The 25641-nt window shown below is 50.9% G+C and overlaps 1 protein-coding gene across 1 annotated transcript in view; it reads right to left on the bottom strand.

The window, feature by feature from the left end:
- The window catches only part of LOC135907335 (phosphatidylinositol 4-kinase alpha-like), a 43021-nt gene that overhangs the window by 15997 nt on the left and 1383 nt on the right, over nucleotides 1-25641 (bottom strand). Inside the window, exons 2-9 of the mRNA XM_065439017.2 lie at nucleotides 23843-24259; nucleotides 20961-21383; nucleotides 18432-18719; nucleotides 17602-17803; nucleotides 15846-16054; nucleotides 14425-14535; nucleotides 2092-2387; nucleotides 285-1188 (exon numbers count right to left, since the gene is read on the bottom strand). Of these exons, the coding sequence (XP_065295089.1) occupies nucleotides 285-1188; nucleotides 2092-2387; nucleotides 14425-14535; nucleotides 15846-16054; nucleotides 17602-17803; nucleotides 18432-18719; nucleotides 20961-21383; nucleotides 23843-24259 (2850 nt within the window). The remainder of the gene's footprint in view (nucleotides 1-284; nucleotides 1189-2091; nucleotides 2388-14424; nucleotides 14536-15845; nucleotides 16055-17601; nucleotides 17804-18431; nucleotides 18720-20960; nucleotides 21384-23842; nucleotides 24260-25641) is intronic.

Genomic DNA, 25641 nt, shown 5'->3' with positions numbered 1-25641 from the left:
ACTACGTAGTCGCTGAACCTCATCAGGTTGTCATGAGTATTCCTCGTATATACTTACCGTCGCCGTATAACAACAAAACATTAATTAAGATGCATAGTGGTTCATCTATACTTAGCCAAATTATCTGTGAGTATGGCACAGGCTAACCCCTGCTCTACAACGCATTATAACGCCTGTTACGAGTCCTGCACAAGTTTTCAAGTGTGTTTATCCCCACGTGTTACGCCGAACTTGTTGCTCATCTCATCTAATGGTGCAAACAAACGTGCTGCACATCATCTCACCTTGCGGCTCCACAGCAAATGTGGGAAGCGATCGATGAAGTTCGAGATAAACTTGTCGGCTACACGCCGAATCTGCTTCTCGGGGTCGACGAACTTCACAAGGAGAAAGACAAACGCCTCCTCCAGCTCGGTTTCGCGCTCCTGGTGCTTGGGCTTGTCCTGCATCACGTCGAGAAACAAGTCGAAGACCTTATCGGCAACCGACGACATGCATATGAACATTCCACCCTTGTCCTTCTGTATGAGCGGGAATTCGAGGTACTGCATGATGGTCTGGTACGGGGTCTTGGTGGTCACCGAGTTCTGGATCCTCAGCGCTTCCAGGTCGTTGACCGACAGCAGATAGGTGGCCTGCTGGAAGTTCATCTTGTACAGTATGGTGCTGATCTCGGTGCCTCCCTTGAGTTCCTTCAGCAGCTGAAACTTGACGTCGTTGAGGTCGACGATGGCCGAGGTCTCGTGACGCACTGGGTTGTTGAACTGCAGGATGGGCCTCAGGTGTTCCTTGCATACCAGGACCGGCGACTTGAGCGCGATGTCGGCGGTCCCGTAGTACCAGTCTATGGGCCACACGCCAGACAGCACGGTGAAGCCCATGAGCGAGGCGTAAAGCCAGAAGTCCCAGAACAACTTGTGCATCCTCGGCTTGGCGCCCACCACGGGGTCCATGCGTTGCACCAACGCCGAGATGACGGGTATGAGAACGCCCATGTTGGCGGCGCAGCCCGAGTCCTTGAAGGCCAGCTGGTTCTCGCAGTAGCGGCACCCGTCGAGTCCGATCTGTACGAAGAGCTCGAGGAGAGTGCTGAGCAGCTCGAGCTTCTCGTCGGGCCCGTCAATGCCCGAGGCTACCTTGACGAGGACTTTGATGACGGGCAACGCAACGTGCTTGTAGCCGGGAAACCTGAAAGTAAGCGCTCGGGGATGTTCCTTTCGTTCTTTTCAGTGAAAGATATTGGGATCATATTCAGGCAGAACTAAAGTGATGATTAGTTATCTGCAGTGTCCGACGCACAGCTTTTGCCGAGAACAGAGCATTTGTAAGTTATATTATCATGTAAGCATACGACAAAATTAAGCGCCAGTGCTGCGGTAACATGGTGCTGCTCTCCCGATGTACGCGTGCCATTAATAAAAAACAAGGCAAGAAGGTGAGCAAATTATTTCTAGGGCTGGAGCCAATGTTTCGGCAAGCGGACCTGGCTAGTTATCGTGCTGAGTGTTGAACGCTGAAACTAAACTTTCGAAAGAGGGAGGAGGGTTGCCAAATTTTTGACAAGTCCCCTTGTTGAAACTAGCCTGATACTAGCTTGAGACATCCCTTGTTTGACCACTCTTGATGTCCGACATCCCGTACGGCAGATTGAAGTCAACCACTCAACAGCAAATCTTTATTACGCTGCATTTCAGCTTGAAAGAACACCAGCTTCGGCCAGTCTCACTGCATTTCTGCTGAGCTGACGGACGTAAGACGATATACTCATAATAGATCAAGAGCTTGTTCGATTAAACTGAGACATCATAAACGTTTCCAGCTCTTATATAAAATAAACGCCTCAGAAGGACGCAGAAAAGATGGCAGGACCAGAAAGCACGTTGGCTTTCAAATGACGGCGAAGATCAGCATTAAAAACTAGCCTCCTCCTTGTCCTGTCATCTCTTTTTATATGTGCGTGCTTTCTTTTTTCCTAACGTCTTTATTTTAAGCTGTCCGAGTTCGAACTAGCCCAAATTTCCGCATTAAGTATTTGTTCTCATAAGCCGCTCTATTCCCGTTCACTCAACAATGCCTGCCGCGCGAGCTCACTTGAGGCCGGCGTCGGCGATCTTGGCCTGCATGGAGTTGGAGACCAGCGTGACCATGGTTAGCATCTTCATGATCTCGTCCCTGACGGACCTTTCCACCTTGGCAACCAGCATGCGGCCCATCTGGTCCACGATGAGCGTGTCCAACGTTGAAGGGGGCTTGCAGAAGCGCTGCTGGAAGAACTGCAGCACCGACTTTTCGGTCCTGGGTGTGCCCCTCAGAGCCACCGCCATCTTGCCCAACGCCATCACCGTGTTGATGGCGATCAGCGCTCCCTCGCCGCCGCTTATTTCGGCCTGCCGATAACACGCAAGGAACACGGACGTCACTTTTGGTGCCACGACATCTACTTCGTGCGCGTGTTGGGCCAGGACACTCGAACGCAGGTTCGGTAGAAATCCGGAGGTTTATTACACGGACGCGCGCAAACAGGATAGCAAAACTTTCACTGTGGTAGCCACAAACGCACAAACTACTATTTCCGCAACAGTCAGAACAGAGTCGGTGGCCACAGCAGAGGCTACTGCGGTGGCTCTGGCTATTCGTGACGCTGAAAATAGAGCAGCACGTTCTGCGTTAATACTAACCGACTCGCAGTCGGCATGTCGCCTTTTCATGGCAGGCACCCTGCCCGAACTCACCATAAAAATCCTGGGAAGAAATCTCACGGAACACCACGCTATTACGTGGTGTCCGGCGCACGCCGGAGTGAGGGGTAACGAGAGGGCGGACAGCCTCGCTCGAGAATATAGCATCCGAGCGACGGAACGCACTCTCGTAGAATCTCCGATCACAGCAAAAGATATCTTAGAGGCACAGAGACCAGGAAAGCAACGGTATAGCTTTCCAGACACATCCTTGGACTCAGCGCAATTGCGGGACTGGCGCCGACTACAAACCCGTACATACCCACACCTACTCCTACTACGCCACATACACCCCACCGGTATCCCAACACTTGCCCTTGGTGCGGAGGGCGGCCATCTCTTGACCATATCACATGGTCGTGCCAGAGTCGGCCACAAGAAATCCAATCACCCCTTATGGGGCAAAACTCCAACAGTAGGCAGTGGGAGGTGTGGCTAGCCAGCACGGTGCTGGAGGACCAATTGGCCCTTCTCGACCAAGCCCGGCGTGCCGCGATCGCCAGTGGGTCCCTGGACTGAGGGACCCACCCACTGGACCTGAATGTGATTTTTTTTTTCTAATAAAAGTTTCTACTGTGCTAATTCGAAGGGGAAGCTGTCAAAGAGGCTCAATGGGGCCATATATTCAGAAGGCATGCCGTATTTTCTGGTCTATAGGCCGAGGTCTGCATGTTCAAAGCTGAAATTTCATTGCTACGGATTATATATATATATATATATATATATATATATATATATATATGCGCCGGCGTTTTCGAACCTTCTTTAAATCGAACGGCACATTGGAATAAAAGATGTCCGACAACGCCTGGAAATTTTAAAGCGAGGCTTTTTTGCTTTTTGCGTACCCACCCAGTGTTTCGCGTGACAGCTGCTAGGGCAGACGGTATCTCGGCGGACATATTCGAGGAAGGAGCATGATTATATATGCAAACATATGTGTGCGAAAGCTTTAAGGGCGCCGAATGTAAGTTCCAAAAAACAGTCCTATATACTGCACTTGAATGATGCCCGACAAAGTAGTGCCAGTAAGCGCGCCTGTGTTCTGCGCGATAGAAGAATAAATGACGGCATAGAACCTGCCAATATGCTGCCAGCTCACAGGTATCTCGAAAGCAGACCGACTTCTTGACAAAATAGGGCATTACATTCAACGAATAATTTTATTTTTTTTTCTTTTTACCATTCTGTGTGTCAGTGGGTATTCGCCTATTCTTGGACAATCATCCAGGATGGGTACGATTTTACGCATCGCCCTTAGAATAGTACAAAATTTGACACACGCCACTTCACTAAAGCATCGCTTTGCGTAGATTTCAGCATGTGCTTTGCATTTGTATATTTTTAACGTTTCTAATGTTCTGCTGATATTTCCACAGCTGACCTATGTAATCAATTGTTACTGAACCAGAAACTAGCCTTCCTCTTCTATTGGCATTGATACTTCCGTATGGGCATTTACGTGTATATTAAATTGCATTTATTTATTTATTTATTTATTTATTTATTTATTTATTTATTTACTTATCGAAACAACACTCAAATCGAACGTATGCTGTCGGAACTGGCATAGCCGAACCGAATGTGTACAATGCTTAAAAAATATTTCAGCCGACATTCGTACCGATCGGTACCAATGGATGGGATCTGTGTGGAGAATCTAAGGAAGTCCACTTTATTTCATGAGCAAATTTGCTCATTAATTGCAGTACACATTCCCTTACTAATTAAATTACCAGGCATAGCGCCACGCGCGCACAGGCAAACATGAACAGCTCTTACTCGATGCACAGCGAAACGAACACTCACTCTCTCAACGCTGGAGCGGAGCGCCTGCAGCGGGAAGCAAACACTTCGTGCCGTCTCTCGCTTCCCCGCGTCTCCGAAGATTGACGTTGCAGTATACCTCCAACAGTGAGCGCGCGGGAAGACAGCAACCATGAAGCCACCAGCCATCTCGGTTCACTCTTACCCCCGTATGAAGAAATGCAACTTAAGTCGAAGCACATGCTTGACTTGATTTAGATGACGCCTGGCGTTAACGTGCCCAAAGACGCTCACTGCGTTTCCTTCGGCGCGTTCCCGATAGGCGTCACTCGGATCAAGTCAAGCATGGGCTTCAACTTAAGTTGCATTTCTGCATACGCCTTTGTACCTGCCGCAGATTACCTCCAGGACAGGACGCGCAAGCCGCGTATGCGTTCGGCCACGCGGACAACCAGGCGCAGCCACGGCCGGGCTAGAGCAGACGTACGCTCTCCTCCTTCAGCGCGCGCTTGATGAAGTAGCCCAGACCACACGTGCGCTTGCGGACGCGCGCAAGCTCGCGTTCACACGCCCACGCATGCGCAGACGGTGCGGCATGGCTAGTACGCGTCGAAACGCGGCGTACAGCTCTTCGGGCATAGTTTCTCATTACATTACCTAGAGGGAAATCTGGCGCTGCTGCGCTGTGGTATGTAAAGCCCCTCAATTTTCCAAAAGTAGCGCCATTCTTAGATCTTTCCGCCACCCCGCTCACCCAGGCGCTTCCTCCTCCACTCCTCCTGTCGCCCCAGCCTACTCCGCTCCCCCATTGGCCAATCTGTGTCACGTGAAAGCGGGCCCCGCGCTTTTGTATATTTTTTTCTTTCCGGCGCAGAGCAGGCGCCGCGGTTTTGTATATCTTTTCTTTCCAGCGCGCTGCGACCCCCAATCTTGGGCCTGCGACCCCCATTCTTGGGCCTGCGCCACGAAGTACGGCAGGCGGTTTGAAGGAGCGCGGTAGTTTTATACAATGTGTTAGGGCCGAGTGCTTAATTGCGATGCCGTGCTGCTGCGCCTACGGTTGCCACAACAGACCCAGTGACGGCAAAAAGCTTTTTGTTTTACTATCCGCCGGGCGCAACGCAAAACGAAGAAAAGTGTGGATTCACAAGATCGGGCGGGCTGACTTCGAGCAAGTGGCAAAGAACGCGCGGCTTTGTGAAGTGACACGGCTCCTCCAACCTCTTCTTTTGACGCCCGTGTCAAAACGGGCCCGTGTCCAGTGCATTGGGGGTGCGTTAAAGAACCCCAGCTGCAAAAAAAAATTAATCCAGAGCCCCCATTATGGCGTGCCTTATGAGATCGTGGTGTTGGGATGTAAAACCCAAGAATCAACTTTTCTTCTGTCTTGTGTGCCTTGACTGTTCCAGTTAACGCAACACTGCTTCCTTGTGAAAACTTACAACGCAAAAGAATACAGACGCACGTAGTATACAGAGATAAAATTAGCACTTCAACAAAAGTGTTGCTGGTGCCAATGAGGGAGGGGGATAATTATTTTCTGAACCTCTTTCCAGTTGTCCCATCAAATTCCTTCTTTCTTTTCTATCAAATTCTAACCATTTGCACTGTAATAAATAAATAACGATTTCATATGCTGGTACGTTGTTAAAATTATCTATACCGCCTAGAGAAGAATGTAGTGGGGCGCCGACTAGTGCGGACAAGCAAACATCGGCTCCCGATATCATCAATGATTTCACGAGGTTATTCAGCCCAAATCGAAGTGAATTGCGCACCAACGAAGGCAGCAAGTTACACGGATTCCGTGGATACCGGATTTATTTCGGTGGGTGGACCCTTTCTCAACATTTTCTGCGTTGGAATTTTCAACCTGGGCGTGCAAAGGCAGGTAGGCCTAGGGCGACCAACGCAAGTCACTCACTACCGACATGGAAATCGTCCCCGGTGAGACGATATCGCCGGAAGACGCGAATGACCCGGGCTGGATCGCGGCATATAACCGCAAACCACGCAAGGGCAAGGCCAGTCAACCCCAAGGAGCAAGTTCGTCATGTACACGTGGCAGACGAAGGGACGGCGATCGCACCGCCGGACCGAACAGCGCATACCAGCGCCTCGTCGCCACCTCGAGACTCCCTCAGCTACCGAGGGACACGTTCCGTATCATCGTAAGGCCCCGAGACGGTCTCAACGTGGCCAAATCCACACCAGTGCAGGTTGAGCAAGCCCTGGCAATGGCGGCAGCCCTGGCTCCTCAAGACCTCACGGAAGACTCCATATGCCCCAACGTTACTCAGAATATCTTCATCATCTGCACCCCCAGCGAACGTAACGCAAGAGCATACGCCACGGTGCAACAGATTCGCATGAAAGACTCTACGTATCGGGTCGCGGTATACCCGGCCCCACCCGATGATACCTGCAAAGGCGTAGTCCGAGGCATTGACCTCGAGCTCAACGACTCCCAACTCCGAGAACTGATCGTCACGAAGCGCAACCCCAACGCCTTGGAGGTGAAGAGAATCAAGAACACCACAGCCGTGACAATCCTTTTCCAAGGAATGCGAGTACCAAGTTACATCTACTGCGGAGCAAGCATTGTTCGATGCACGCTCTTTCGCAGGCACACCGAAATTTGCTACAACTGTGGCAACATCGGTCACCGCGCAGATGTCTGTCCTAACCCCAGCACCACGTGGTGCCGTAAGTGTGGCCTCAAAACACCACCAGAAGATCACCAGTGTACTCCTCACTGCACTCTGTGTGGTGGACCACACCCCACCGCCGACAAGGACTGCAAACGCAAGTTTCAAGTTCCTTACATCGTGCGACAGAGACGCCGCCGCAGACGCAACCAACGCGGCCGCAACCGCTCCCGAGGACCGAGCGGCGCCAGTCACCGCGATTCGAGCGCCACCTCGGGAATTCCCGTAGCGACCACAAGGAGTCGCTCAGTCACGCCGACACCCGAGCGCCGCAGCGCCCTCCGCAGCAGCCGCTCCCGCTCCAGGGGACGACGCAACAGCCGCTCCCGCTCCAGGGGGCGCCCTACATCCGGCCACACCGAACTGACGTGGGCCGACCGAGTGCGAGGGAAACACCACCAGCAGCAGCAACAGGACGCCTCATCTATGAAACAGGTAACGCGGTCTTCATTGCCCGAGCATGAGAGCGAGATAGTCACAGCCCTACGACAGGAACTAGCGGGTCTCCGAGCGACCATACAAGTGCTTACAGCACAGCTTAATGACGCGAAACAGGAGATTCAAAACCTTAAATCTCCCAAACAGGCACCACCCCAGGAGACAAATGTAAAAGTAAGCACAGCGAAACGCAAACCACCTCCGCTCCCAGAGACGGAAGAAGAGTGTAATGTACCGCAAGACACCCTAGATGAAATTCTGCGCCTCACGCGAGAGAACCTACAAAGTATTCGTACCCTAGCAAATCGTGTAGAGGTTGTCGAAAACAAAGTCGCCATAAAAATTAAAAACAAAGCTAGCCAGCCACAACAAATGGACACGACTACGCAGCCTTCGGCGCCAATAAATTCCTCACAAAACCATCATGGCTAACACGACACGGGATACTTTAGAAATTTGGCAGTGGAATTGCGCTAGCTACGCGAAACGCAAATCCTCGCTGCAACAGTACCTCAAAATTCAACCCCAAAGACCGCACGTAATACTATTACAGGAAACCCTATGCGAAACCCTCACGCTCTCAGGTTACTGCACCGTCTCAAAAAGAGAAGGGGACGCCAGGAGAGGCATCGCCACGCTCGTTAGTAGAAAGCTCGCGCACATCGTTCACGACGTCCCACCAAAAAACAGTCGCATCGAGGCGATCCTAATCGAGCTCGTCCCTAACCGATTCTTAAAACAAAGTGTCTTTGTACTAAACGTCTATAGTTCCCCCGCGCACTACAACCAATCCTTCCACGCGATCCTTACTAAAGCCACGTCATTGGCACGAAACTCACCGCTCATTATAGCAGGTGATTTCAACGCCCCCCACACGTCGTGGGGTTACCCCATAAACAGGCCTAGCGGCAACAACCTCTCGCGCGCAATAGACGACCTGTCCCTCACCCTGGTGACGGACCATAGGTTCCCCACCAGATTGGGTACGTCGACGCAGCGCGATACTACGCCAGACCTCACGTTACTCCGAAATGTTGCAAACTACATATGGACGAACACGCAAGAGAACCTGGGCAGCGATCACTTCGTCATACGCACACAAATACCGAACACGACGGCCCCACCCCGATCTTTCACCCTCACAGACTGGGATACCTTCCGTAAGTTACGGAAGGAAGATACGAATACGTATGACTCCTTCGCGGAACTCCTCTCTGCGATAAAGGGCGACGTTACCAGAGCCACGAAAACCATAGAGACGGAACTGGAAGTCCCAAGGGTTGACCCTCACCTCGCACACTTACTCGAGGCCAAGGCTTCGATACTTGCGCGATGGAGAAAGCAGCGTCTCAACAGACGCCTGCGCAAACGCATCGCGATCCTCAACCGAGACATAGACGAATACTGTACGGAGCTCACAAGACTCCAATGGCACGAACTCTGTTCGGCAGTAGACGGCCGCATGCGGACAGGAGGTAAGTGGAACCTCCTGAAACGCATGTTAGACGACAGCCAAACGAAGGATAATCAAAGTCACGCGCTAGACCGACTTCTACACTCACATAAAGGGAAAGGGGGAACGGAAGAGTCCTTCTTGGAAGAAATTGCCAAACGGTATCTTCCGCTAGGCGTCGCTCACCCCAATGATTACCCGATCATAAAGTCCGAAACCACTCCCGAACTAGACGCTGCCTTCATGGAAGCAGAAGTCCGAGAGGCGCTACACAATCTAAACAGCAGGTCTGCTTCAGGACCCGACGGTGTAACCAACCGACTGTTGCGTAACCTAGACGACCAAGCCGTTACATTACTGACGAAAGACATCAACCACGTGTGGGAAACAGGAGAGGTACCAACGCAATGGCGCACTGCCACGGTGGTCCTCATACCAAAACCCGGCAAACCACTTAGCCTCGACAACTTACGACCCATCTCTCTTACGTCATGCGTGGGTAAAGTAGCCGAGCACGTAATTCAAAACCGAGTGTCACGCTACATTGAAGAACACGAACTCCTACCACACAACATGGTAGGGTTTCGACCCCACCTATCCACCCAAGACGTGATGTTACTCCTAAAGAGACAGATCTTCGACGTTAAAACAAGAGACGTTCGAGGCATCCTCGCCCTCGATCTCACGAAAGCATTCGATACCGTCTCGCACCGCTTCGTACTGGAGTCTGTGGCAGGCCTCGGCCTCGGCCAGAGATTTCAGGAGTACGTACGCTCCTTCCTAAAAGACAGAGAAGCCCGACTGCGAGTCTCGCACCTTAAGTCGGACCCCTACGCGCTGGGCTCCGTCGGAACACCACAAGGCTCAGTCATCTCTCCACTACTATTTAACATAGTGATGAAGGGACTTGCAGACAAACTACGACACATCCCAAACGTAAACTGCGCACTATACGCAGATGACATTACCATCTGGAGCCCGGGAGGCTCCCTGGGAGATATGGAGCAGGCATTACAGTCTGCCCTTGATGCCACGGAAGAGTACCTTCTAAACACAGGAATGAAACTATCTTCAAAGAAATCGGAACTATTACTATTTCGCAAGTCTTGCCAAGGAGTCCGCCACCTAACACCTCTAGACGAACTTCCGCTCGCACTACACACAAGAGACGGACAACAGATTCCGCGAGTCAACCACATACGCATTCTTGGGCTCCTAATCGAATCCACCGGATGCCACGGACTCACGATCAAACACTTGACCGCCAAAACCGAAAACATGATCAGACTCATCCACAGAGTCTCGGGGCGCAGGAAGGGTCTCCGCGAAGATAACCTTCTGCGCGTATACCACGCGTTCCTTATGAGTCACATTAATTACGTCGCCTCTGCCCACAACTGGACGAAACTAGAAAAGACGAAGCTAAACACACTCATGCGCAAAAGCATCAAACAGGTCTTGGGAATTCCACAAAGAGCAAGTACAGCAAAGGTTGACCAGCTAGGTATGCACAACAACATCGACGAAGTGATCGAGGCTCAGACTATGGCGCAAATACTCCGCCTATCCTCGTCCAAAGCCGGTAGGCTAATCCTAAATGACGCCAATGTCTCCCCGTCTCCCTATCTCGAGCACGCGGTTACCCTACCGAGCGAAATTAGAGACAAATACAAAGTCTCACCGTTTCCCAGAAACGTCCACCCACAACACAACGTGGGTAGGCGCCGGGCCCGCGCCCGCGCAATTCTCGACCGCATCGATGCGGATCGTGAAGCCACCGCATTTGTGGACGCAGCCCAGTACGGCAGCACATCCACTTTCGCAATAGCGGTCGTGGACGGCAACGGAACGCTACGATCATCCGCATCGGTTAAAACGAGCACCAGCGCTAAAGCGGAACAAATAGCCGTAGCCGTTGCCATGGCAGACCCCACATTTACTTATGTCTTCACGGACTCGCGTGCCGCAATTCGGGCCTACGAATGCGGCAACGTATCTAAAGAAGCAGCGCATATACTACTAGCGAGCTCAAAGGAGAGCAAACGGTGCCTCTCCTGGTTCCCCGCTCACATGGGGAAAGACATTCACCCGCAAAAAGCTAACCTCAATGAAACGGCCCACGACCGTGCGCGAGAACTTGCCCGCCGCGACGGTCCCACGGCCTACGAGGGGCTGGACATTCAGTTTAATGACCCGCTGCTCACATACCAAGAGATCACCTCCCACTATCGGAAAGGCAGAACCAAATTCCCGCTCCCACACGCCAAACTCGAACGCGCGCAGGCGGCCGCGTTTCGAATGCTACAAACGGACTCGTATCCGTCCCGAGGCCTTCTAAGTCACTATAACTCAGAAATCCCGGCAAATTGCCCAGACTGCCCAGAACTTTATTGCTCACTCTCGCACATGCTATGGCAATGTACCGCGTTACCAAAGGGCCCTCTCTCCAGTGAGCCCGAATGGGAAGAAGCCCTCAAAAGCCCGGACCTCAAACTACAACTCAAGGCCGTCCAGAGGGCCCAAGAACTGGCGGAGCGTCACCACGTTCCCGTCCCGACTTGGGTGTCGCCTACGGTTTCTGCCGGAGGAGTTCCCCGCATGGGATCTCCAACGGATTGAAACTCCTCAGGACTTCAATAAAGTTCTTGACTGACTACCGCCTATGTGTGAAAACGTTGCTCATGGCCACCACAACCTGTGCATGAGCTACGTACATCTGTAAAAGGCGCGGAACAGAAACGGCCCTGCTGCCAGGCATTGCTGACCGCAGACAGTCGGAATCTCTCACGCGCCGGCCGAACAAAAGCATCCTGCAGGTACGTAAATTAACCTACGAAACCACGTGCACATACTTTCGCGCTGTCAAAACCTGAAACTCTGGTAATTACTCGCGTGTCTGAGCACACCGCGTGCTTGTGTCGTGTTTCAGCAACACGAACTTTCAACGTGCGCGCGCTTTACGCCTTAAATACGCCTTGAATAATGGTGCTTTTCTCTATTTCTTCCGCAAATCCGACACGACATTCTTAAGGCCAGTTACCGACTGACAAAGCAAGATCTAGATTGAAAAAACTGCTCCGCAGGACTCGAACGAACTTTTCCGCGGATTTCCTCCCGTAGCGTGTTAGCCGTCGTCTGCTACGGCAGGCCCACCACCAGCGGCGCCACCGTCGAGGCCGCGCCGAGCGGAGGAGGAGGGAAGTGAATGGCGCTACTTTGGGAGATTGAGGGGCTTTAGTGGTATGCATGGGAATGCCGGTATATTGTGGATGCGGATTGGCATCGTTCTCGTAGAGACAGGACACCTTGAAGACGCGCTTGGCAAGTACCATTCCGTCTGTCACAATGATTCATTTTCTACTAGAACAGCACGTGAAAAGCTGTTTTAGCTTTATTATTACGCGAAAACATGTTTTGTTTAAGTATGAGAACTTGTTATTGTGTGTACGACTACATGTTACGTAAAAAGTATCAGCGGGCCGCTAAAGTTGGAGGACAGACGACAAGGTTCGCGCTCGCTTTGAAACAGTTCTGTTCTTGCTTTTCTTTGCTTGGCCATGCATCGTGTGTAAGTAAAAATGTAATATGCGTGAACGGAAACATTTTATGAAGATGTTACTTTGAGAATGCGTTATTTGCGTAGTCATATTCACGTTTTAGACGAAGCCTCTTACAACACCAGCCAACACGAGCCTCGCAGACACATATACCGTCATTCCCATGACGGCACGGTGCCCCCTTAAGAAACTCCCATAGACGGTGGCGCCAGATTACCCTCTAGGTGTTATAGTGAGAAACTCTGTCTTCGGGGGACAGCTCTTCTCTGTTATCGCGCGCCTGTCTACGCAGCTGCGGCGCGAAACGTTCAACTCTCAGTGAAGCAGATTTATATCATGCAGGAAAGTGGTTCTTCTTTCCTTTTGCGCTAACGGCAATAAAAATATAACAATTACGTCTATAGATATCGAAGCGTTTCGAAACACTGTCGATAACAAAATACGAAGCGGCGGCCTACCAAGGCCTCTGTGAGCCAGCCCAGTGAGCGCGCGCTGTCGCGCGTCTTTGTGGGTGCAAACCGCCATTCCTCGCCAGACGCGGCATGCGATAGGCGCGCGGACGCGAGCTTACGCGCGTCCGCAAGCGTACGTGTGGTCTCGGCTATAGTCTTCAGCACTGGGTGCGCGCATCGCACCACTACCTTTTTCGCCTCACCGCCGCACGCTTTCGCTTGCACCCCCAGCAAAATGCGCGCGCCGTGATCTTTTCGCACTCGGACTTTGTACGTAACATCACGGTGACGGCGATAATGAAAACCTGCCTGAAGTGTCCCTGTGATTGAACAAAAATAAAAACGCTGCCTTAGAGTTGTACTCTACAGTCACTTTGAGCCGTGTTAACATCCATTTACAATAAGGCCTTTTGCATCCATAGGGAGGTTGGAGAGGGCTTGCCCTAGCAACTCACGAGCCATCTATCCATACCCATATCCACACACCCACAACCGCGTTCACCACATATAGTTGGCTGTATCACCCTCCGTGCCTACACTCGTCCTGGCTATTCCCATGCTACATCGATGCGGCTTCTATCGCACGCATCGACTGAACCTAGGCTAAGAGTGCCTCAGATCAAATCCCATATATCCCTACCAGCGTGTCAACGTCCAATACAGCGCATACCATCAGCGGGAATTGAACTTTTCGCCATCCCCTGTGTAATAAACCAGGGCGGGGTTCGTTTACATAACCGTGCTCTTGGGTTCTCATCTACCAAAAAGGGGACTTCGGAAGCGTTACTTCGTGGTATTTTATGTCCAGGATTACATTACTGCATCTGAGCGTTCTTTTAGTTTCTGTGTAAGGATATTTAGTCGGGGTCGATCGACTGCGAAGACACTTGCTTGCATTGCATCTTCAACCACGCGGTCTGAAATAATTTCGCAGAAAGTTCCTTCGACATGTGATTTGAGTCATGGCTCAAGAGTGTAAACATGCACACGTCGCTGTGCTTATGGGCTTCCTTTGCTATGTCATGTCTTTGTGTCCTCGTCCTAAAAAGTGGCGCTGGATTAATTTCCTAAGAAAAGTTACACATCAACAACTAGCCCCGCAATGTGTTTTGTTAAGGCTCCTTCAAAGCAACGATAACTTTAATGCCATGCCTTCGCGCACCGCACGGCGCCGGAAGCGATTGCGGCAGCCGGGAAAACGTCATCGCTGCCATGTTTTGAACATAACCGTCGGGCCAACGAGAAACCGTTCTTACGAGCAAAAAGCTTTGCGAGTCAGCGTCACTTTTCTTCTTTCATTTTCGCACTTACCTGGAACAGCCGGTTTGAAGCCGAAGCCAGGTACGCCTGCACGATCTCGGGGTCCCGCTCAATGCCCACTCGAAGCACTCCGCACAGGCAGTCGATGCCTGCGTCGCGCACCTGCGTGGCATTCGATTAGGAATGTTTCGCCGCAGCCCGTACACTGTAAAATAATTTACACCCTTAAAAGTGAGAGGGGGTGTAAATGTGTCTATAACTCCCATCCTTAGGGTGTGATTTATGCAACTAACACCCTATGGGTGGGAGTTATAGACACATTTGCACCCTTTTTCACGTTTAAGGGTGTAAATTATTTTACAGTGAATGTTTGGCGCGAATAATTTTCGATCAAATGAACTTGCCGATTCGACGGAGAGAATTGCCCACCAACTGATATCAAAGATCCGAGTGCATGAGATGAGTCTCAAGATACCTGGTATCCCCAATGACGTGAGCAACGCAGCTGACTGGCGCATGATTAAAAAAGACAAACACGGCATTTATTTTATCTGCGAACAACGTTTTAGCAGAGAGAAAGCGTAGAATGGGCCCCAGAGTGGCGTACCACTTGGTTCTGACTTAGTATTCCCGTCTCGTGTCCGTTTTAGCATTGAATATGGTTAGGCTCTGGCATGCCTGCTTCGACTGCCGGAACCGGCCTCCACAAAATGAAAGGGCAAAAGCTGTCATGCACATGAGAGTGACGCGATGATATGCAAAATAAACCCAGACGGATTTCTCTGAAAGAAACCTTCACGTTTGAAGAAAATTTGTGCGAATCGACGACGACTGTCAATGTACGGAAACAGCCAAACGCTTCTAGAAAGCTATTGGCTTTATTAAAGTAACTGTTCGCTCACATGCATAAATTTCTGGCAGTGCGGATATTCATATAGTGCTTGCTGTTTCAGTGCGTAATTACGAGGAGAACGGAGCTGTTAAGGCCGCATATACGTAGCGGTGTAGTGTATAGGTGGCTTCGCATATAAGTCAATCCGTCATACGTGCGTTATCTCCAGCGGCGCGAGCGCTAGCATGAAAAGCGACTGCCATCCTCCTCTCCCACAGCCACCACATGGGGACATGCGACAGTAGAAGAGGACGTTTGTCCTCCCTCAGAGTTTCACCGCAGCATCTAGACCTTCAGACGACCCAAAAGGCCCGTGCGTCTCCGGGAGCCACAACAGTTGGCGTTAGGTGACGAGCGCACGCTAAAACTCAATTTAACCACATCACGTGCCCTCTACATTGGTACCTTTGTATCCGGGTCTTATTTTAAAACCACGAAAACTGACGAAAAAACGAAAGAAACCCATTCGGTCGAATATTTGTCGCGGTCCAGGTATCGGGCATGGGAATAAAAGAATACTTTCTGCGACGTTAGCTGTAGCACCTGAAGCTTATATACTGGGCCAGTTGCTCGGACGCACCTGTCTGAGCGCCGCCTGGCAGATGCTTCTGACGCCGGCGTTGTCGCCGCTGACGAGCTCTTCCATGCACTGGTAAAGCTTGAGCAGGACGGGTGCTGGGGCGCCCAGGAAGTCGCGCGCGGCGAGCATGCAACCGTCCACGATCAGGGGAAACATCTCGGCCAGCGTCCTGATGCCGTTCAAGCAACTGATGAGGATGGGCAGGTGACCTGCACGGGAATCCAGGAGCTTACTAATGTCTGCTCAATTTTCCTTATCATCATCATCATCATATAATCATATCATAGCATCACATCATAGCATCATATCATCATTATCATCATATCATCATATCATTATCATTATTATCGTTATCATTATTATCGTTATCATCATCATCATTATTATGAGTATCATCATTATCAGCAGCGCACAATTGTTGCAAAAATATTCGAAGATTATTGTCAATATAAGCGTATAGGTTATGCCGACTGCAGAACCTAAATGCACACACGAGCAATACTTCCAAAGCATAATGCTGGCATCGTTAAGGGTGTTTGACGGTGGTGATTCAAATTACCATCTAAGCGATTTGGATGGTGAGATAACAGGGGGATGGTGGCACCACTATGATGGTGTGACGATGATGCGGTTGAAAGGCGAGCAAAAAGAGGGGGGTCACCGGAACACTGAGACCGTAGAAATATTAGACAGTGACCAAACAAGGAAAGCCTCAGCATAGAGCCAACGCTTCGACACAAGGACATCGTTTTTGTAGGGTAGTCGTCTCCCAATCTCTAGTGTTACCCGAACACTGCGGGTTTGTGTGTGTTGTGAAGCGTCTTCTTTAGCGCCTCCCGTGCTGGCCCTTGTGTGGCTATATATACCGTGACCACCTGACCGGCTTCCCACATATCATACACATACACCTTTTTCCCCACTTCGACACTTCTAATGCTAATGCAGTAAAGAACTGATAATCATGCTCACCCAGCGTCCATTTAGGTACACTACAGAATAGAGGAATGTCTCTTAAACGACTCCTCATCTTCGCAGCATCTTTATTCGGGAAGTGGCGCTGTGCTCCACGTGGTAGAATCCAGCGACAGTGTCAATACGAGAACCATTTGGTAAATACAGTAGTAAGGAATGACCCACTTGCATATGCATTCTTCTTCAATACTTGCTAGGGAGAGCATGCTTTATATTAGACTATAAAATGGTTGTGCATTTGGCAACACACTTGTGAAATAGTGACACGATGGCACGGGCATTGCTTGAGGCGCCTTTCACATTCTGCAAACCAGTCCGAAGTGTGTTAGTGACACATCCACACACCTAAGAAGTGAATCTGATTTTATCAGCAGATATCTTTGAGCGCGCGTGTCGTTGTCGATTGACCAATGTATACATGAGCATGTCCGAAGTGCAGTGTGCTTTATATATTGATATACTGTACAGAGTAAAGACTTAATTGAAACTAAGCGCTCGTAAACCCGTATATGTTGTATTCACTTCTCTTCATGGTGGCTTCTTTGTTCGCGTATGTAAATTTTGTGGGCGAAAATGCGCAAGTCCCGAAACTACCACTCCACGCAGAACGCGGCTCCAACTGATTAGCCAGCACTCTTAGGTTACTAAAGACGAGAAGTTTGTTCTCCGCCATTCACAGCTTTGTACCGCCCGCAGGTATACCACGAGATGACGACTACACAAAGGCATTATATATACAGATATACATGCAGCCTGAAAAGTTTTCGGAAGAGGCTGTGCGTACCAAGTGCGAGCTTGAGACCGTGCGCAGCGTGGAGCTTCTCGGCGAGCTTGCCGCAGAGCAGGTCGGCACCGTTCTCGTCCTCCTCGGCCCAGACAAGGATGTCCACGCACGTGGCCACCGTCTGGACGCTGGCGCGAAACCGGTGCACGCACGTGTACTGGTGATCCTTCTGCTCCTGTTCGCTGGCGTCGTACGCCCTCACCTGCCACCGTCAAGGACAGAGCACGGCGCATTGCAGCATAACCGCATTGTTTGACGTGCAAGACGATCGGGGCCATTCTGATGCCCCACTGCCGTGAAAGAACAAGCACTGTCCTGCGAGCGTTACCATCTGCAGAGTGATTCAGCAGCTGCGAGGACTACACCAGTTCAAAAAATTATGTCCTGCTAACGCTACTATCCAACAAGCGATTCGAAAATTGGGAAGAGGGCCACCTCCAGAAACGCCTTCCTGTCAGCTTTCGATAACACGTATTCAGACAGCTGTGAGGGGTGTACCATTTCCAAGAACACTGTCCTGTCAGCGTCATCATGAAATAGGTATGCCTGCAGCTGGGAGGAGTGTACCACTCCCAAGAACACTGTCCTGTCAGTGTTACCATGCGATAACCACCGATACAACTGGAAAGAATGGACCTCACCTACGCGAGCGTTCGAAAAAGGGCATAATGGCCGCATCTCGTGCAGCCCATGAAGGCTGTGCTGGGCCAGATATTCTGCGCCCGTCAAAGAGGCCCAAACATGGGCTCTAGTTTTGGTGAAACTGATAAGTTACTTCGCCCATACTCCGCCCCCCGTCCCCACTTTCGCCAATTCCGCACCCTACTCACCTGTATGTCCTTCTGGCCAGCGAGGAATAGATGCTTGGCAAGCTTCTGGATGTCCTTGGCGAGGCTACAGAAGAGTGGGGAGTCGGTTTTCCACTCCTCCTTGTCGGCGAGCGTGTAGGAGCAAAGCAGCTCGTAGAGCAGCGTGATCCAAACAAGCTTGAGTACCTCGCCGAACGAGAGGTACGGGTTCACGGTGATCTGGCCGCTATGGTAGGCTTCCATGGCGCATTGGTCGAGGTACTCGATCATCTCGTCAGACAGGATGCGGTCAGCGTACGCCAGGATCACCTGACAGCCGAAACAAAGATAGTCTGGGAAACTAACCAGAAAACACAATTTCAAAGCGCGTGTCTTAAAGTGGTAGTTTTTATGTGTTTATTTTTCCAACTCTCGATCTTGGCAAAGAGCAGGGAGAGCCACTTCGTTCTGATCAATTATGTACAACGATTCCTTAGGGGGGAAAAATAGAAATATCACTCTACAAGCCCTTGAGCTACGAACTTTGAGTAAGTACACGATGAAACGCCCACCATAAAACCGAATTGTATAAAAGAACAGTAGATAAATGGAATTAGAAAATAAGTTCACTCATATGATACCCGACCTTACGGCCTAGGCATTTAATGAACTTATAATGCTTCTTACTCCTCAAAACCAAGGAGGCTCGTTTATACGAGACGAATTGTATATGCGAACATACAGAACAGGGCGAAGTCTTGCCAGACAACCGAATAAAATATTTCTTAATCATGCAGAATTTGATCAGCATTTTCAATTTGTTGAACGTATTGGCAATGAAGAGTTTTGGACCTCTATAATACTCAGTTTGCACATCACTTCGTTGTAAAGATTGCGCACCGTACCGTTCACAATAAAGCAGAGTAAATACAGTTAGCAAAAGAAAACTTTTATTTAGGATGAATTCAAGCGATAGTTAGCTAAAACCTTTAGTATTTCTTGAATTTCCATGAGGACTTCATTCGACGGAATGCGCCGCCGTTAGCCGACCTTGTTGCAAGATGATTCAGGCATGACAGCGTCGCACAGCTTGTCACATACTTCTTTGGGGATGCGCGGGGCAAAAACCTCGGGGGACTGCTCTGGAACTGGTTCTGGAAAATGTCAAATTCCGACCTGCCCGTGTTTTAACCTCCTCAGTCACTTCGTACCCAATTGTGTACCTTGCTGTAATTCGTTTTCAACGTCACCTCAGAAGCGATGACGCCACATATTTATCATAGATATATAGTCAGGTATGCTGAAAAGATTTTGCGCCAAAAAACAACACACACAAGAAAGACGACGACACCACGGGCGCTACTTTCACTGTTTAATGAGAGTGAAAGCACTCGACATGTATAGCCCTCCAAAACACCGCGCATGCGTACAAGGCAACATGGAGTACAAAGTTTTGTCATAGTAGGCGTGATAGAAACTTCAGCTCAGCCTCGTATAGAAAAGCCGATGTATCACTAACACAGTTCGGACCCGCTTTCTTGATTTAGAAGGCTTCCAATGTTTCACGCGATGTCTGATGCCTGCCTCTATACCCAAAATCCTCGCATCGCGGAACCGTGGAAAACAATCGGTGCAAGCCCTGCACTGATCCACAAGTCGCTCACCTTCATCATTCTTTATACCTTTCGTATGTTCCCTAAGCCGATCGTTGACACAACGCCCCGTCTGTCCAATGTAGGATTTCCCGCAGGACAGAGGAATTTCATATACGACGTTTGTGGCTCACTTTACGAAACGCTGGCCACGCTTCTTCTGACAGCCAGGCATTTAGCTTTCGCAAGTTATGCGACGGCTTAGCTGGGCAAGCTTTTGGGGAGCGGAGAACACCACCGGTACATACCTGTTAGCCACTTTTTTCAGGCTGTGCGTGCCTTTATGGATAAAGCGCAAAACTGATAAACTAGGTAAGAAAAGTAAAACTTTTTCTACGACAAGGATCACGAGGAGGCGGTTACGTTCTCCACTTACATAAAAAGATGCTCCTTTCAGTATCTAACCAGGAAACTGTAAGAAATCGTTATTGCCGTTCGTGAGAACCGACTTGAGAAGCAGTTGTGCCCTGTGCCATTCTCAGGTCAAGGAGGTTAAGCCAGTCGAGAGAGAGAGAAACTTTATCGTAATTGTAAAGATTTGAAGGAGGGGTGGTCGGAGCCTCTCAGTCCAGGGCCCCACTGGCCTCTGCCGCCTGCCTGACCTGGCTAATTAAGGACTTTTGTCCTGCCAGGTCGGAGCGGGCGAGCTGTCCCTCCCACTGCTCCATTGTCCTACTGGTGTTTGGCCTATGAGGGTGCTTAGTGCACTCCCAGGTTATGTGCATTAGGGTAGGTATGCCACCGCACCAAGGACAGTTGGCCCTATAATGAGTGGGATACATGGCGTTTAGCAATTTTAAGTGGGGGAACACCCCAGTCGAAGAGCGCACCCTGTGAATAGAGTCTGAGTTGTCAACGTAGCGAATCCGGCATGCCGGAATTCGACTGCATGTACTACGTCGTCCCCGCATTAGCGCACCTGGATCTTGTTGGCCGAAAACCTCGCGTGGCTAATGCGCGCGACTTCGGGCTGCTCGGCGATGATTCGCATGAGGCTGAAGCTCGAGCCGAACGTCCGGAACAGGTACGTGGACGCCTTGAACGCGATGGGCGTCGTGATGTTCTCGTACGGCAGCAGGCCCTCGCGGCGCTCTCGCGCCGCCCCGCGGCACGCCTTGGCCATCCAGTAGTCGACCATGGCGCGCCGCGACACCATGACCGGGTTGTACGTCTCGGCGCGTTTCTTCTTCTTGGCGTAGTTCTCGGCGCCCAGCTCGTCCTCGATGAAGTCCACCTTCTCCGGCGGCGGGAAGATCTGGGAGATGAGGAACGGCGCCTCGGGGCTGGTGCGGCCCAGCGCGCGGCACGTTCCGAGGATCAGCGGAGCCACTGTTTGGCCGACCTGCAAAAGTCGGTGTACGATGCGGTTGCTAAGAATGTACCAGTTCCACGCTTCGGTCGCCATATTGCAGCGATAGCTGTGAAATAATTTACACCCTTAAAAGTAAAAATGGGTGTAAATGTGTCTATAGCTCCCACCTATAGGGTGTCCTTTATATAAATAACACCCTAAGGGTGTGAGTTATAGACACATTTACGCCCTTTTTCACTTTAAGGGGTGTAAAATATTTTACAGTGTTATAAGGCCCGATTTAGGGCCGATTTACGCTCGAGCCGCCCATCGCCGCAAGCCGCACCGCACCGCACGCGTGCGGTCGCGCGAAAGACTGCACGTATCAAACACTTGTGCACAAATTTCGGTTTACAATGTGTAAGGTCGGCCGCATTTCGATGGGGGCGACATGCGAAAACACCCGTGTGCTTAGATTTAGGTGCACGTTAAAGAACCCCAGGTGGTCAAAATTTCCGGAGTCCTCCACTACGGCGTGCCTCATAATCAGAAAGTGGTTTTGGCACGTAAAACCCCAAATATTATTATTAATGTGTAAGGTATACACTGTGCACACATTGTAAATGGTAATTTATGCACAAGTGCTGGATACGTGCAATTTTTTCGCGCGACCGCAAGCGTGCGGTGCGGCGTGCGGCGATGGGCGGCTCGAGCGTCGTGCGCCGTCGTGATTTACGCTCGAGCCGCACGCCGCACCGCCCGCCTGCCGCACGCGTGCGGTCGTGCGAACAGTTTCACACGTCGCACAATGGTGCACATTTTTCAGTTTACACTCGGTCCGTACATGAAGTGTAAACCGAAATTTGTGTGCAGCTTTTCGCACGACCGCACGCGTGCGGCAGGCGGGTGGTGCCGGGTGCGGCTCGAGCGTAAATTCAATGGCCTTAGGGAGGCGTGCAACAGTAGGTCGCGTAATGCACATCCAAGATGTAATGTCACCTGAAAACACTACAGCCTCACGAGATGAGATTGAGCGAAGTTGTCGCAACTACTTGGACGTTGGAAGCGAGATCAACCCTTCTGAGGTCGTCTGTGCACCTTATGCTCTGGCCCAGACAAGCTGCAGAGCGTGACGTCACAAAAATGTGGTGGCTGCGCCGCCACGTTTAGTGCAGACAAAAGAAGAATTTTCAATGCAAACTCCGCTGGCGTGAATCTTTCCAGAAGGCAAAAGTAATGACCATGTGGCCGAGCCATAAAGTTAGTTGGCAAATATCCTTCTCCCAAAAAGCAGAAACCAGGGTGCAGAACTGTCAATATGTTGTCGTCTGATCTTACCTGCACTGTGCGGCACCATGCTCTATTGTTTTTATTGAAAGCATGCAGCTTCAAGAGGGCGAAAAAGTGCACGAGCCAGTTTACCCGGCTTCTCCAGCACTGATGTACCCTTCAATGTCAAGACACGTGCATCTTCAATCGTTGCAGGCAACTGCATAAAACGCACGCTGCCTCTTCCCTGGTAGGTTTCCAGCAGATATGCTAGAACTGATGTATAAGGCTCATACTTTTATGGGCGGTATAACCTGCAGTGAACATTCTCTAACTGGATATGCGCGTTGTCACGTGTTCAAAGTGACATGCGAAGAAAGTTAACTCGATCACTGATCACTCGAGGTCACAACACCGGTGTCGCAAGAGAGTGATTTGATGGGAAAGGGACAGTTGGCTCGATCGCGAGGGTTGACTGCGTAACGTCCATCATGCTCAATTCTTTTTTTTCCCCTCGCTCTACGGCTACCCCTAGGGAAATCGAGCTCTGTGGTCGGTGTGAAAACTGATAAAAGATCACGTGTACCACTTTCCAACTCAAACACAATTAGCATAGATGTAGCAGCCAAATAGGTTATCTATCATTTCTGTAATGTCAAGAGGTACCGCGTGTTCAAAACGACTGTTTTCTCCGTGGAGATCTGTCGTTGAGTCACTTGCTTTAGGATTAAACCTGAACGTCCTGGCAAATTTCTATGGCTGATCCTGATATCAGTGCGCAGCCAAATATTCCAGCTTCAAACAATTAACGAGCTCTTATTTTCCAATCAGCCTACAGCATTTATATTCGCAGCAGCAGCAAAGCGTAGCTGCAAGCTGACTCCAGCGCGGCCTCGGCTCTCTTTTCAGAGCCGAAAGGTACACGCGTTGTGCTTTTCAGGGTAGAGATCGTTCCGAACGCTCAGTTGTGTGTACAGGTGCTATTAAATTATGGGGTTTTACGTGCCAAAACCACTTTCTGATTACGAGGCACGCCGTAGTGGAGGACTCCGGAAATTTCGACCAACTGGGGTTCTTTAACGTGCACCTAAGTCTAAGTACACGGGTGTTTTCGCCCCCATCGAAATGCGGCCGCCGTGGCCGGGATTCGATCCCGCTACCTTGTGCTCAGCAGCCCAACACCATAGCCACTGAGCAACCACGGCGGGTTGTACAGGTGCTATACAGCGGGCAGAGCGTACCTTGACGTTGAGCGTGGCTGCCGTGCTCGAGGGCCCCGGGCTCGCCGCGCCTGCGGCGTGCGCGCTGGCGCAGATTCGCACCAGGGCGCCGAGGAAGTCGAGCTGGCAGTTGGTGACCTCCTCGCCCAGCTCGTCGCAGTGGTGGGCCACGTCCGACAGCACCGTGTGCAGCAGGAAGCAGAATCGCTCGCGCACGGGCAGCCGCTCGTCGGGCTCGTACTTGACCTCCTCGACGAAGCTGGCCTTGAGCAGGCCGCGCAGCAGCCTGATCAGGTACGGCACGATGCGCTCGCGGTGCTGGAAGCCCGACTCGACCAGGTACACGCAGAGCGACACCACGGCGTCCTGGCCCCGCTGGTCGATGCGGAACACGCCGCGCGACTGCTCCACGGGGCAGGCGGCCATCACCTTGGCCACCTGCGGAAGTGTGCGGGACGCGTGTCGCAGCGCGCCCGAACTGTTAAAGGGGACACCGCGACGCACTTTTCGTCAAGCTTGAACACACTGATACGAGTACATTCTCTAATTATTTTTATTATTATTACATATAAATGGAGATGTCAATAGCGCAATGTTCATAATTTTCTACGTTTCCCCTCAACTGAACGCATCCGGGCGTGCTGCCTGCCTTGACTGCCTAGCTGTTTCGTCCACGTTGATTTCGTTTCGTTAACCATTTCGTTATGCTGCCTAAACTGTCAAGGATAACATCGAAAAAATTTCGAAGCATACACGGAGCTCGTTAAGCAAGGTGCTGCGCACTACAAACATGGACGAGAAAAGCACAAGGACGGGCACAGGTCTGCGTCTGTCCTCGTGCTCATCTCGTTCATGTTTGTATTGGGCTGTACTCTGCTTAACGATGTACGACCCACTCGCCCAAGAGCATGCACTGTTAAGCATACGTAGGGCATTGAAGGAAAAGGCTGCTCTGCGACTTTGTCCTGTGCAGGAAGTCTGTCTAAGTGCTAGTGGCCGGTGGCATTCTTGCTGTGAACGAAGTGGCAGGAAAATGGCCGTCGATTCAGCGAATCATGTGGTACTTAAGCGCGCATTGCTGCGATAACGTGCAAGTGTGCGAATGCAGCTCTATCGAGTACCACGCTTTCCGATGAGCCCACAGCAGAGATGAGAAAGCCAGCAAGCCAGTCGCATGCTGTACGTGGCTGTATTACGCGTAGCAACTTAAATAACAGTTCACCGTCGATTACAATACTCCTCAATGCGTAATTTGATCGCATCTCTATACGTGAAAGTATGCGTGTCAATGTTTTTGTAATATAATTATATAGATAAGCGGTTTGTATTAGGAAGAGAACGCTGCGAGTAGTGTGGCTGGTGCAGACAATGTCTTGTGCGGCACACTGCAAACGGAGCCAAGTGTGGCGCGACTGCCTCGCTAATCGGAAGATCGTGAGAGGCAGCGCGTGGGTGACGCGTAGACGCAATTCACAGCAGCAGCCGCAGACAGACCTCCGCTCATGCAGCGCTTTGTTTTCATATATGGCATATATATGTGGAATCGGCTCGCCATGTGCGTTTTCGATGGCGTCATCAGTGAACAGACGACGGCGCGCTACTCTGGCGCCATCTCGTAGCGGTCGCCGCCGCATAGCCCGTCTTGCGCGGCACTACGCTCATCTTCTCACGCTTTCGCCATGCCCTCCTCCGTTTTCCTCCTCGCGGTCACTTCGCTATCGTTGTCTTTCATCCCCCGCTCCGCTCCACTTTCGATCTTTCATCCTTCGCTGTGCTCGTTCGTTCGGTTACGCAAAGGACGCCGACACTCGATGCAGGAA

This window comes from Dermacentor albipictus, chromosome 10 (genome assembly GCF_038994185.2).
Source record: "Dermacentor albipictus isolate Rhodes 1998 colony chromosome 10, USDA_Dalb.pri_finalv2, whole genome shotgun sequence".
NCBI classification, from domain to species: Eukaryota; Metazoa; Arthropoda; class Arachnida; order Ixodida; family Ixodidae; genus Dermacentor; species Dermacentor albipictus.
Note: the sequence above shows the minus strand (reverse complement) of the source record. Positions and strands in the feature narration are given on the sequence as shown.